Source organism: Bos mutus, chromosome 2, assembly GCF_027580195.1.
Source record: "Bos mutus isolate GX-2022 chromosome 2, NWIPB_WYAK_1.1, whole genome shotgun sequence".
Taxonomy (NCBI): domain Eukaryota; kingdom Metazoa; phylum Chordata; class Mammalia; order Artiodactyla; family Bovidae; genus Bos; species Bos mutus.
The window spans coordinates 110,065,310-110,080,365 of record NC_091618.1 but is presented as its reverse complement, the minus strand read 5'-3'; the positions used below and the strand labels follow the sequence as shown (position 1 = coordinate 110,080,365).

The following is a 15,056-nucleotide window of genomic DNA, read 5'->3' as shown; positions in this document are numbered from 1 at the left end:
AGAAGTTACTAAGATGCATACGGAGAGTGTGGCATCGCCACTGTCAACAGCTTCTGTGGCAAACACTTGTTAGGGTTCCTTCTGAATTTAAAGTAACCATAGCAATGCTAATGGGAAATATGCTTGCATATTTGTGTCCTACAGGTAGGAGCAAGCTGCTGTTTAATTCACAAAATACACTTAGAGCTGAAACACTAATATTTTTTCCTTCTAATCCAGAGGGTAAAATGAAATAAGGTTTAAAAGGCTGTGGACACATGCAAAATTAATCTTCTTTCAACCTGGAGGATTATAGTCTCAGTTTTTTAAACTGTTCATAAAGAATTGCTTTCACATAGAATTCATTTTTATACAAATATTGTTTCCTACAATATTTTCAACTTTAGCAAGTTTTCTTTTCTCAAGTTTCTTTTCTTTCAAAATAGCCTCCATATGCAAAGGTGAAAATGAAACGAAAGTTGCTCAGTTGTGTCTGACTCTTTGCGACCCCAATTCTCCAGGCCAGAACACTGGAGTGGGTAGCCTATCCCTTCTCCAGCAGATCTTCCCAACCATGGAATTGAACTGCAATTCACATTGCAAGTGAATTCTTTACCAACCGAGCTATCAGGGAAGCCCCATATGCAAACGTATTTTTTTGTCAAAAACTCATTCTGAGCTTGAATTGAACAAAGGTCTTGATGAGGATACAAGCAAAAGTTGACACCAGAAATGTGCTGAATTTCTAGAATTTCCTAAACTCATGGAATGAGTAATGCAGGAAGGGAACAAGGGATGGCAAAATGGTCAGAAGAATTTGTCAGATTTTGTCATTACTGGAAATTGTCCTGAAGTTGTCCTTTAGGTTAGAAATCAGAATGTTAGAGGTATTAATTCTATAGCGAGAGAGACAAAGAAAGAGAGATTGAGAGAGAAAGAAGGAAAGGGAGACAGATAGAGGTTGAGATTTCTTTAGAAAAAGTACAGGCATCATCATACTAAAAAAAAAAAAAAAAGGCTTTTTTAAAAAAAAGAAGAGAACTGCTTGACATTTACAGTATACAGTTAGAAAGCAGCTTTTTAGACTTTTGAAAATATCTTTTAGTTTTAGATGATGTTTCTCCAACTGTTGCTGGACCCAAGCTCTCTGTAAATGTGCAAGTTTTCCAGACAGAGAGTGAATCTAACACTACAGGCCAACTTTGCTGAACTCAAGACATTGTTTGCTAATGTTCTTATCATTTGCTGATGGCAAATATGTTTAGGGACAGATTAAGTCTGTCCACGGGTGATCACGTTAAAGATGTTGCTGGGGTGGTAGAGTAACGTCGTCTATCTGTAAGATGTGTTGGACATATCGGAAACTAGCTCTCATGCCAAACTGTCTAAATTGTTTCTGGACACGCTCTTGTCTTTGTCTGAGGTACCAGACACAAAAACATTGCCTTGAAGTGTGGGTCTCACACAGGGGTAGAGGTGGCCAGAGAACCCAAGTCAGACATGCATTCTAACATCATTTCTGCTTAACTTTATTACATGCTGGTTCCTGGCAACTGGTATCTTTAAGATATCAACCATAGATGGCTACCTGCCAATAACTAAGCTTCTAAAGAAAACACACAATTAAGCATCTTTCCAAACTCAGGGCTTATTTTTGAGCTAGGAAAGTATATCCACTACAGAATAATTACATAGTGTTAACAGCATCTCCCTTTATTTATATCGTTAGCACTGTTGACTTTTGAGAAAGTCAGCTTCCTACCTTATCAAAAATTAATTATTGTGTTCAAGCTAAACTCAAGATAAATAGGAAACATTTCTTAAGTAAAAGTAATGAAAGTTAGCTTTAGATCTAACAGAAATAAAAATTCAAGGAGCGTATATTCATTCGTCCATTCATCCATTCATTTTATTTTATGCGTATAATAGCTGAAGATTTTAGATTCTAGATTCAGTGAGTCGTACAGAAATAAATGACAGTTTCAGTGCTGGAGTTTATTATCTCATGTAGAATATAGTAATAATGGCTAACATTTCTGTGTACTTACTACATTCTAGGTAGTCTTTTAAAAATTTCCTATGGCTCATTCTCACAATAGCCATATGAGATAGGTACCATTATCAGAAATTTGTTTAACTTGCCCAAGTGACAAGTGTGTAACTTGTCACTGAACTACTTGGACACAGACCCAGGTGAGAAGAGAAAACAATCCGTCTCCAGAATCTGTAGCCTAAGTTGTTTCCTCTACCTTCACAGAGCCCCTAATACACATGGGCAGGAGTCAGACTCAGATGCTGGTGGGGCCAGGCCATGAACTAAGCAGGACTGTGAGTTACTCTCAATGGAACATAGCCTCTAGTCAGTTCTAAGTGGTTGCTGCTAGATACTCCAGCTTTCAGGAGCTATCAGAATTCTGAGTTGTGATATGAAATATTTCTATTTTTATATATTAGAAACATTGAGAATTTCAAAGATATTGTTCAGGTTAAAGAAAATATGTCTGCAGACCATATTCTATCCAATGACTGTGGGTGTGCATCTTTTAGCTTATAGAATAATGTCCATAATATCATGCAGCTTTTAAGGTCTCCCATATCCAGTTCCCATCTGCCTGATTCTGTATCATCGTTCTCCCTGCATCACAGCACTCCTACCCACACTCAGTCCTTATCCCACTGGACATCTCTCCCCAGAGCCATACCCGCCCCAACACCCCCCGTACATCCTGCCTCTGGGCCAGGGCCCACTCTATTCTGCCACCTAGGCTACTTTTCTCCTGGCTCTAGTCTGCTTCAAAGCACTGCACCATGAGACGCCTCATGGGTGAGACCTTGAAGGATGGTTAAATACCAACAGGTAAAGAAAGAACTGGCAAGGGAATTCTATTCAGAAGCAACAGCATGAAAAACTACACAGAAATAGGAAAACAAAAGATTTTGAAAACCATCAAACAATTCCAAATATTTTAAAAGGTTTTTGGCCCTGAGAATCTGATCCTATAAACAGAACTCTGATTACTGACATCCTGGACATCCACAGTCCTTCTAAAAGAGTTCTTTGCATAAGGATCACTGATGATTTAAGGTTTGCTGAAACAGTTCCGATAAATATTTATGTACAGCCATAAGCAAATCCACAAGGAAAAATATAATTCAAAACAGACTTTTTGTTGAAGATCCTTGCAGCCTGTGATAAGGTTTCTGGCTTCAAAAAGGTTTTGAAAATACACGTGATCAATTACTATTTTAAACATCTAGAAACTCTAAGAAGGCGCTAACAATCACGGAAACTCTGAAAGTTATCATTTGAGGGTGTTGCCAATGAAACCTAGCTATATTGACAAGGGTGAGTCTCGGGCCCAAAATCAACCTCAGATTTATTCCTGAGGTAAGAACCAGGAACACAGAAAAGAAAATTTGGCTCTCAGTGTCAAGCTGAGAGTGAGCATTGTTCTAAAGTACTGGAATCCTCAGTGCTTATTTTAGATCACAGCGCTAGAGCTAAACCAGAGGTCTTAACTTTTCATATAATGGTAGCTTTGCAGGAAACTTTTACATACTACTATTACTACTATTATTGCTACTACTTCTATCACCATGATCAACAATAGCTTGCCATCATCTTTTATCAGGCATTTATTATGTCTAGAACTGTGCTAATGCCTTTGTATAGATTACATCTAATCTTGTATAGATCTAATCTCAGATAACTTATTTTTAATTTTTTATTAATTGATATTGGAGTATAGTTGCTTTACAATGTTGTGTTAGTTTCTGCTGTACAGCAAAGTGATTTAGTTATACATACACATATATCCACTTTTTCTTAGATTCCCTTCCCATCTAGGTCACCAAAGAGCATTGAGTAGAGTTCCCTGTGATATATAGTAGGTTCTCATCAGTTGCTGCTGCTGCTGCTAAGTCACTTCAGTCGTGTCCGACTCTGTGTGACCCCATAGACGGCAGCCCACCAGGCTCCCCCGTCCCTGGGACTCTCCAGGCAAGAACACTGGAGTGGGTTGCCATTTCCTTCTCCAATGCATGAAAGTGAAAAGTGAAAGTGAAGTCGCTCAGTCATGTCCGACTCCTAGAGACCCCATGGACTGCAGCCTTCCAGGCTCCTCCGTCCATGGGACGAGGCAGGAGTACTGGAGTGGGGTGCCATTGCCTTCTCCGTCTCATCAGTTACATATTTTATATACAGTAGTGTATGTATGTCAATCCCAATTTATCCCACTCTCTTCCCCCTTGCTAATGATGTTTGTTTTCTACATCTGTGACTCTGTTTATGCTTTACAAATAAGGTCATCTATACCATTTTTCTAGATTCCATATATAAGTGATATTATACAATTATTTGTCTTTCTCTTTTTAACTTACTTCTGTATGACAATCTCTAGGTCCATCCATGTCTTATTTAATTCCTTTTTGGCTGAGTAATATTTCATTGTATATATGTACCACATTTTCTTTATCCATTTCTGTGTTGATGGACATTTAGGTTGCTTCCATGGCCTGGCTATTATAAATAGTGCTGCAGTGAATATCAGGCTGAATGCATCCTTTTGAATTATGGTTTTCTCTAGATACATGTCCAGGAGTAGAGTTGCTGGATCATATGGTAGCTCTTTTTAGTTTTTAAAGGAACCTCTATACTGTTCTCCATACTGGCTATACCAATTTATATGTCCACCAACAGTGTAGGCGGGTTTCCTTTTTGCCACACCCTCTCCAGAACTTACTGCTTGTAGATTTTTTTGATTATGGCCATTCTGACTGGTGTGAGGTCATATCTTGTAGTTTTGATTTTAATTTCTCTAATACTTAGTGATGTTGAGCATCTTTTTCTATGTTTTTGGCCATTTGTCTATCTTCTTTGGAGAAATGTCTATTGAGATCTTTGGCCCATTTTTTGATCGGATTGTTTGTTTTTTTGATATTGAGCTGCATGAACCATTTGTATATTTTGGAGATTAATCCCTTGTCAGTTGCTTTGTTTGCAAATATTTTCTCCCATTCCAAGGGTTGTCTTGTTTTATTATGGTTTCTTTAGCTGTACAAAAGCTTTTAAGTTTAATTAGGTCCCATTTGTTTATTTTTGTTTTTATTTTCATTACTCTAGGCAGTGGATTGAAAAGTATCTTGCTTCAATTTATGTCCATAAGAGTTCTGTTTAGATTTTCCTGTAAGAGTTTTGTCATAGTATCCAGCCTTAGATTTAGGACTTTAATCCATTTTGAGTTTATTTTTGTGTATGATGTTGGGGAGTATTCTAATTCCATTCTTTTACATGTAGCTGTTCAGTTTTCCCAGCATCACTTCTTGAAAAGATTGTGTTTTGTTTTGTTTTGTCCCCTCTGTTGTGCACTAGGTGGCCATAGCTATGTGGGTTTATCTCTGGGCTCTCTATCCTGTTCTGTTGATCTGTATTTCTGTTTTTGTGCCAGTACCATACTGTCTCGATTACTGTAGCTTTGTAGTAATCAAGATTGCTTTGATTATTTGGAGTCTTTCGTTTTTCCATACAAGTTGTAAAAATTTTTGTTCTAGTTCTATGAAAAATGCCATTGGTAATTTGATAGGTATTACACTGAATTGTAGATTGTTTTAGATGGTATAGTCATTTTGACAATGTTGATTCCTTCTGTCCAAGAACATGGCAAGTCTCTCCATCTGCTTGTTTTATCTTTGATTTCTGTCATCAGTATCATAGTTTTCTGAGTACAGGTCCTTTGCCTCCTTGCTGCTACTGCTGCTGCTAAGTCGCTTCAGTCGTGTCTGACTCTGTGCGACCCCAGAGACGGCAGCCCACCAGGCTCCCCCGTCCCTGGGATTCTCCAGGCAAGAACACTGGAGTGGCTTGCCATTTCCTTAGGTAAGTTTATTCACAGGTATTTTATTCTTTTTAATGTGATGTTAAATGGGATTGTTTCCTTAACCTCTCTTTCTGATCTTTCATTGTTAGTGTATAGAAATACAAGAGATTTCTGTGTATCAATTTTGTATCCTACATTTTTTACCAAATATATAGAAGAGCTCTAGTAGTTTTCTGGTAGCATCATTATATGTATAGTATCATGTCCTCTGCAAACAATAACAGTTTTACTTGTTTTCCAATTTGGATTCTTTTATTTCTTTTTCTACTCTAATAGCTGTGACTAAGATTTCTAAAACTATGTTGAGTCTGCTGCTGCTGCTAAGTCACTTCAGTCATGTCCGACTCTGTGTGACCCCATAGACGGCAGCCCACCAGGCTCCCCCGTCCCTGGGATTCTCCAGGCAAGAACACTGGAGTGGGTTGCCATTTCCTTCTCCAATGCATGACAGTAAAAAGTAAAAGTGAAGTCGCTCAGTCATGTCCGACCCTCAGTGACCCCATGGATTGCAGCCTACCAGGCTCCTCTGTCCATGGGATTTTCCAGGCAGGAGTACTGCAGTGGGGTGCCATTGCCTTCTCTTGAGTCTAACATGTCTAAAACTATGTTGAATAAAAGTGGCAAGAGTGGACATCCTTGTCTAGTTCCTGATCTTAGAGAAAATGCTTTCAGCTTTTCACCATTGAGTATGATGTTAGCTATAGGTTTGCCATATACGATCCCTATTATGTTGAGGTAGTCAGTCAGTCAGTTCAGTTGCTCAGTCGTGTCTGACTCTTTTCGACCCCATGAACCGCAGCACGCCAGGCCTCCCTGTCCATCACCAACTCCCGAAGTTCACTCAAACTCATGTCCATTGAGTCGGTGATGCCATCCAACCATCTCATCCTCTGTCGTCCCCTTCTCCTCCTGCCCTCAATCTTTTCCAGCATCAGGGTTTTTTCAAATGAGTCAGCTCTCTGCATCAGGTGCCCAAAGTATTGGAGTTTCAGCTTCAACATCAGTCCTTCCAGTGAACACCCAGGACTGGTCTCCCTCTAAGCCCAGTTTCTGGAGCGTTTTTTTTGTCGTTGTTGTTGTTCATAAATGGGTGTTGGATTTTGTCAAAAGCTTTTTCTGAATCTGTTGAGATAATCATGTGGTTTTTACTTTTCAATTTGTTAATGTGGTATAGGGGAAGGGGACAACAGAGGATGAGATAGTTGGATGGTATCACCAACTCAATGGACATGAGTTTGAGTAAACTATGGGAGTTGGTGATGGACAGGGAGGCCTGGTGTGCTGCAGTCCATGGGGTCACAGAGAGTCGGACACAACTGAGCAACTGAACTGAACTGAACTGAACTGAATGTGGTTTATCATATTGATTGACTGTGTATATTGAAGAATCCTTGCATCCCTGGGATAAGTCCCACTTGATCAGAGTGCATGAAAAGTATTATAAACTTATTACAGGACAGACCTATCTACTCGATTGTGTCAGTGGGGCATGTGTGTGTATGCTCAGTTGTGTCCAATTCTTTGTGACCCCACGGATTGCAGCTCGCCAGGCTCCTCTGTCCTTGGAATTTTCCTGGTAAGAATACTGAAGTGGTTTGCCATTTCCTACTCCAGGGGATCTTTCCATCCCAGGGATCAAACCTGTATCCCCTGCTCTGGTACGCAGATTCTTTATCGCTGACCCACCAGGGAAGCCCTCCCTGTCAAACCGTGTTTGACTTAATGAACAAATTTGACTTATGAATGTGCTCTCAGAATGGAACTCGTTTGTATGCAGGGGACCTACTGTAGCTAAACTAAGATTCAATCCCAGGTCTGTCACTTGATTTTCTACTGGAAGAAGGTAACCCATAGCATCATAAGCATGTCATAAAAGAAGGCCACCACCCCTAGCTCCTCTCACACCTGCTGATATTTCTCCCCTGGTGTCATGGGGAGGTGGGGGTGTCTCTTAATATGTTAGTGCAATAACTTGGCCACAGGGGCAGGAAATGTGCACTAGCCCCCTGCGTGAGTGAAATGAAAGTGGAAGGAAAATTAGCATGGGAATTGAAGGGTGGGAGAGGAAAGGTGGGAAAGGGGACCTCCTCCAGATACTGACATGGAAAGAAAAGTTTTGTTTTGTTGAATCTTCTTAGCACTGCCACATATTTCTACAAGGACCCCCCACACAGTCTGTCAAGATATGTGGCAATCTGTACTTCACAGCCCACAGGAAAATCTGGCCCACAGTCAGCCCTGATGGGAAGGCTGTTGCTCTGGCTCATCAATTCTGAGGTCAGCCCAATTGGCTTCAAGCCCCGGGCCGTAAGGATGACAAACGGGAGAAATATGAGTCCATTTTCCCCTCTTGCAAAGTGCCAGCTCCCCTTGGGCTGTCTGAGTCATGAAGTTTCAGTCTCTCTTGAGCCTGAAGTGGCCAACAACGAAGCAGCTTCTCTGGGGGTGTGTTACAAGCTGCTGGGTAAAAACATCTGCACCAGCATGGTCAATCTGCTGCCTCCCTCATAGGGGCTTCTTTTTACACAACAACAGGCTAGCTGTGCTAAAGAATGTCAAATAAAAGCCTTGTGAGAGCTTTGCCATACGCAGGCCAAATTAAATTAAGGGGCATAATCCTCGCTATTGTACTTATCAGCATTAAAATGGAGGATTACCATCATGGGAACAAAGCCCCATGGCATAAAAGACTACTTCCATTCTGTCATTCACTGTACACAGTTACAGGCTTACACAGGAAGTGGAACAGAGGAGCACCGGGCCAACTACTGACTTGGACTTGCAACATGAGGTTTCTTTCTCCCCAGCCAAGTGAGCCCCGCCCCACCACGTACCCATGGGAACACCTTTCCCATGAGGCCAGAAGCTTTCTCCCAAGGTTGAGACCTGGAATTTTCTCCACCAATCACAGGCTGAGAGTTTGTTGCCCATCAGAATTTACTCCTTAGCTGGTTGTGATTCAAGATTTGTTGCAATGACAAATAGAGAATATAGAATTAAAAAAAAAAATACAAAAAACCCTGGGCTAGGCATTTGGAGCTGGGAGAGGCAGCAGAATGTACTGGCTAAAAACATGGGCTCTGGAGTTAGAGCTGAGTTCAAATCTTGACTCTGTCACTTTGCTGACAAGGTAACATCAACAGCAAGTCCCTTGTACTCTCTAAATGTCAGAATTTCTATAATATGCGCCTCTCCCACAGGATTAATATGAGGATTAAAAAGAATCATTCATGCGAAATCCTTAACACAGTGCCTAGGAAGTTGTTGCTGCTAAGTCACTTCAGTCGTGTCCGACTCTGTGTGACCCCATAGACGGCAACCCACCAGGCTCCCCCATCCCCGGGATTCTCCAGGCAAGAACACTGGAGGGGTTGCCATTTCTTTCTCCAATGCATGAAAGTGAAAAATGAAAGTGAAGTCGCTTAGTCGTGTCCGACTCCTAGAGACCCCATGGACTGCAGCCTACCAGGCTCCTCTGTCCATGGGATTTTCCAGGCAAGAGTACTGGAGTGGGGTGCCATTGCCTTCTCTGAGGAAGTTGTTAATGAATATCAAATATTAGTTGTTACTATTATTGTTAGAGACAGAAAATCCAGACTCAAACCCTAGACCTGCCATTTATTCTCTGTGACAGTGAGGGAACCCCATGCTAGCCGACTGGGGCAGGAGCAGGTAAATCTGATGCCTCCAACCCAGTAGTGGCCTCCAGTCCAGCATTTGAGAGCTGATTGAGTAGCCATCCCTGTATTCATCTGACTCATAGAGAACATCATGCAAAAGACTGGTGTGTGCATTCTGTGAGATAACTGTGAGGAAGACTTGCCACTGCCATAAATGTTGGGTGAGTCAGAACAATGTCCTCAACATGTCCTTGTCATTCTAGTCTCACAGTGTTTCTTGTTATGTCTGGGTCTTCCTTATAAACCCTTCCTTCTGATTTTGCCTTCCCTCCATCATTCCCTGTATGTATCTGTTCTGTCGCTACCTCTTTAGGATTCTTCTAGAACAGTTTATGGGTTGCTTCTCTAACCCCTTTATTCTTTGCTTACTTTCTTCTGCAGAAGCTGAAAATGCTCACCTTTCCAGCTTCCCTCGCTGGACTCCTCTCCCCTGCAGAGCCACCTCTGCAAATTTCATCTGATAAGATGTGAGAAGAGTGTCCTGGGGACTTCTAGGAAAGGTCTCCCTCATGACCAACAGGGAGAGACTCCTGACGATAGGCCTTCTCCATCAATCTCTTCCTTCCTTCTTTGGACAATGCCATGTGAACAAGGGATCCTTAGCATGCTGCTTCAGCTAACTTGTGCTTCTAAGTTCTGATGTGCTGGGATAGAGCGGCAAAGTAATGGAAGGAGTCTGTGTCCACATATCTGAGTGGCCAGCCCAGCACTGGAACTTCTGATTTCAGACCTGTTACCCTGAGGGGTCCTTGAATCTGCTGAGTTTTGTTACTTGCTGCTGGGAGAGTCACCACTGGCATGACCCAGCTCTCTCCTCATTATGCCCCGCCTGACTGCCTTAAGACTTCTTTCCTTTCAATCCCTGGGTTGATCCACAGGGCATTGAGGTAAACATCAAATACAGAGAGAAAGATGGGCTCCCACCTTCCCTAGGGCACGGATGACCTGAAACACTATCTGATGAATTATTCTGAATCCTGTTGTTGCCACCACCACTTAAAGATTGAGGGAGAACATTCCTTTCATAAAAATATGAGTTCTGAGGAGTGGTCTTGGAAGTCAGCCTGACAAATTTATTGAGACCCATTGCATGTACTAGAAACAAGAAGGAAAATTTGGCCCTTGCTCTTGAGAAGCTGAACTGCTGGCACATGGTCAACCACAACACCAGACAAAACATGGGGAGCCACAGAGAGTAATATACCAAAGTGGTCCGAGGACCCAGTCTGTCAATGTTATCACTCACAATGTCATAAAGAGTTTGTGTCAGAATACAAATCAGTTCAATTAGTTACCAAGTATCTTGTTTCGTTTGGCTGAGACTATACATGGGGGAGGGGGAGCAAGACTTCCTTGAAGAAACAGTAGCTTGATGTACATTAGGACACAACCTCATTTTCTTATGAACCAGCCCTTTGAGTAGTACAGTCATAAATGGACCATGATGGTTCAAGGAGTGTTAAGGAGAATTAAGGACTCTGTAGAGAAGAGAGATATGATGTTGTATCTTGATGAAATAGGTAAGAGCTGAACTGAAAGGAGAGGGCAGACAGAACAGAAGGAGATGCACTTGTAGGAACAATATGAAGTCTGACTCCAGGAAGCCAGAGGGTGCATAAAGGGTCACACAGGAGCTGAGTCTAGAGGACAAACTGGAGTGAGATAGAGAGAGGCTTGCAAAAGCAGACTGAGGAGTCTGAACCTCTTTTGGTCTGAAATAGGAAGCCACTAAAGTTCTTTGAGAAGTCAGAATATGCTTTAAGACAATTGATAAGGTGTTAGAAATGAAAGCTGATATATACAGAGGAGAGAGTGGAGAGAAACAGATAATGGTAGGTCTGGGCTAGGAGAGGATGCTAAACAAGTGATTGGAGGTGGGGTTAAGTGAGATGTAGGGATCAAAAATGAGCACCAGGTTTGAAGACCAGGTCACAGGAGAATGTGTGTAGCACTCATGGAAGTGGTGAGGTCTGGTGAGCTGGTGGAGGTCCTTTGGTGGGCTTTTCTGTTGAGGCTCTGGTGTATAGATCAGGAAATCTACGGGCAGCAGGAGGTGGGTGTAGTAGGGTGGAGCTCAGAACAGAGACCTGAGAATCATGCTGTCTCAGCTGAGAGTTGGTACCAGAATACACTAGTGAGAGAGGCTATCACCCAGGGAGAAGTGAAGAAAGAAGAGAGTCAAGGACTTGGAGAACTGCCTGTATTTCAAGGTGTGTGGAAGAGGAGCAGGATAAAGACAGAGGACATCTGGGAGAAAGAAGCTGAAGACCATGGTGCTGCCGAAACCATGGACGAGCACAATTCATAGAAACCATGGTCCATGGCACCAAGTGTTGCACAAACTGATGAATACAAGGCTCTCTTAGCTGGGAGCTAAGCTTCCCAAGACTGTTTGAGGGATGTGGTGAGGGCACAGATGATTTCGGGTTTAGAGAGGCAGGGGTTGGTGAGGGAATGAGGCAACCAAGCTGGAAGTCAGTCTGAGGAAGTCTGAGGTATAAAAGTAAGAAGAGGGAGGGACAGGGCCCAGGGAAGACTTTTGTTAGATGGAAGAGGAATCAGCAAATGGGGAAGAGGCAGCAGAGGGAGAAAGATGTGAAAGCCAAGGCTTGTCTGCCGGATGGTGGCAGGACCTGGAGAGCAGGAACATCACAGAGGTGAGCCAGGGAGAGCTCACCTGGGTGAGCAAAGGAAGAATGGACAGCTGAATAGAAGGAGCAGTTCTAAGGTAGAGGGAAGGGAAATGGGCATTGCTCACAGCACAGCCCTGATATTCTGAGTAAAGCTGGTCATCAGTGGAGGTTGATGGGAGTCAGGCTGGGGCTGGAGCCATTTCCCAGACTATATTCATTGACTTGCCCAAGATCACAGGGCTGGAAAATGCTAGCTTTAGGATCAGAACCTAAGTCTTCCACCTGCCAAGTTCACTGGTCTTTCTGCTGAAAGAAATTTTGAACTTTGTTCAAAATATGAGAGCATCTCTAATATGAGATACTAGGCCTACAATATTTCATCAAGTACCCTTATATGAGCTATTCTGACTATTAAGTACAATCTGCCCTCCATTTCTATGGGTTTTGTGCAAATCCAAGGTTGGTTGAATTTGTGGTTGTGAAACCCATGGATGTGGAGGGCAAACTGTACCACAACATTCTATATGTAAAGGACTTGAGCAACAGCAAAGTTTGGTATCTGTGGGGGCTCCTGGAACCATTCCCTGTGGTTACTGAGAGACAACCACAAATTACTTTAAAAGCAGCTCAAGCAATTTGAGACTGCTAGAGAAGTACTGAGGATTTAATTTGTCAAGTTTCAAATAAGATGTCTCAAAAAATTAAGAATTATTTTTAGAAGTTACAAATTAAGACCACCTCTTTTTCCAAAAAGATGCAATGAATTTTCTAATGGCCTGCTTACTTCCTCAAAATCCTGGAGTAAACTTTTAATGAAAATGATATACCCTTTTTGCATTAGCTTAAGCCCACAGTTTTTTGTCCTTTTAGGCTAGTCAGTTCTTTGGTGGGTGGGAGCTGTCTTGCGCACTGTAGACTGGGCAGCAGCATCCCTGGCCTCGATCCACTAGACATCCTTCACACAAACCCCCTGTGAAGAGTTGTGACAACCACACATGTCCTCAGAAGGAGAGCGGGAGGGGGCAAAAGTGCCCCCAGTTGAGAACCACTGTTTTAACTTACTGAGGCCAAATACAGGTTTCACTACGAGGAGAACCCACAAGAAGGTTGTAACCAGATTGCCCTGTAGATCAAAGACTTTTGCCCACAGACTAATGAACTTCTGACATGGGGGAATCTGGTGGGCAACACTTTTTGGCTCCACTCTCTCCAACTCACCAAAATAACACAGAGTAAGAAATACTTTTGCTTCATTGTCTGTTGGAATAAAATCTTACAGATAAGACTCACCAATTTTTCTCAGTGACAGGAGAGGTGCTTGAAGCCTCTGCATGGCCATTGCTGGATTCTGCTTGTGGGCTGCTTTTATGATTGCCAGAGCCCCTCAGAACTAAGAGAAAACAAACAAGTGCTTAGAGACTGAGGATAAATTCAGAGGTAGGCAGGGTTTGATTTCAGTAGCCATCTATTCTCTCTGCAGCACCTTGCTGCCTGTCATGCTACTCCCTGACTTTCTGTAACCTTTGTCTAGGACACATCATCAAAAGTGACTTCTTCCATGATGACAGGCCTTGCTTTGTCCTCAGTCCCAGCTGACAAACTGGATAAAATAACTCATCTTGTAGGAAACAAGCCACCTGTCTATGACAATAGATATAAAGAGTAGACAGGTTGGAGGCCCCAAGGTGAGGAAGTTGGTGAGCAGAACACATGAGCTGGAGTGGTGTGGTGCTGGACAGTCTTAGGAGTCCAGCTTCCAGTCCTGGCTGGGCTGGGCAGAGCTGCCTGTGGGTGAGGATGGTGGTCAAGAAATACCTTCACAATGTGTGTAAGCAAGTGAAAGTGTTAGTCACTCAGCCATGTCTGATCCTTTGCAACGCTATGGACTGTAGCCTGCCAGGCTCCTCTGTCCATGGGATTCTCCAGGCAAGAATACTGGAGTGGGTATCCATTCCCTTCTCCAGGGGATCTTCCCAACCCAGGGACTAAACCCAAGTCTCCTGCGCTGCAGGCAGATTCTCTACCGTCTGAGACAATGTGGGTAGGATTACTACAACTAGTGATTCATTTCAGGAGGAACTCAGTTCTGTACTGTGATTGAAGACAGCTCACTGAAGAGCTTCTCAAGAGTGAGAGTGACAAGTACAATTCCTCCTTTTATGACCAGGGCAGCTGTGACTAACTAACCATTGCCTTCTTCTCTTGAACTTTCATTCAGCTTCAAGTTCCTTTCTAACACAATGTTTCATGTCAGTGGTTCTCAAGGTGTTGGCCCCACATTATCATAGCTAATCAAAAACACATCACAGAAAATGTCAACATCACCTAAAAACTTGTTAGAAAATAAAATTCTTGGGCCTCACCCTGACCTAAATGAATCAGAAAGTCTGGGGGTGGAGGCTGGCAATCTGTGTTTTTAACAAGCTCTTGAGGTAATCAGGATTGATGTTGAGGTCTGGAAGACACTGCTCCAGATCAACAATTCTTAATCTTGACTGTACATTAGAATCACCCAGTAAGATTTTAAATATGCCTGAACCCAACTCCCAGAGATTCTGATACTGGTCTGGTGTGGGGTTGGCATCATTTTTAAAAAGCTCCCTAGATAATTTTAAGGTGTGGCCAGGGTTGAGAACCATAGTTACACATCATTACCACCAATCCATTAGGGTCAGAAGGAGACTCTGTACCTATTTACTCTCCTTATTTTAGATCATCTAGAAAGAGCCAAACCAAAATACAACCAATGAAGATAATCTACACATTTTTCAATTGTGACATAGTGTGGAAGGTGCATAAAATAGTGAAGGTTTCTGTTATAATGATGGAAAATATAACATGATAAAAATGGAGTGCATTAAAAGAAATATGGGGGAGGCGGTCCTAAG

The 15,056-nt window shown here is 42.4% G+C and overlaps 1 protein-coding gene across 1 annotated transcript in view; it reads right to left on the bottom strand.

Moving 5' to 3' along the window:
- MYO3B (myosin IIIB) overlaps window positions 1–15,056 on the bottom strand; it is a 444,395-nt gene that overhangs the window by 113,924 nt on the left and 315,415 nt on the right. Inside the window, 1 exon segment of the mRNA XM_070360748.1 lies at window positions 13,459–13,558. Coding sequence (XP_070216849.1) covers window positions 13,459–13,558 — 100 coding nt within the window.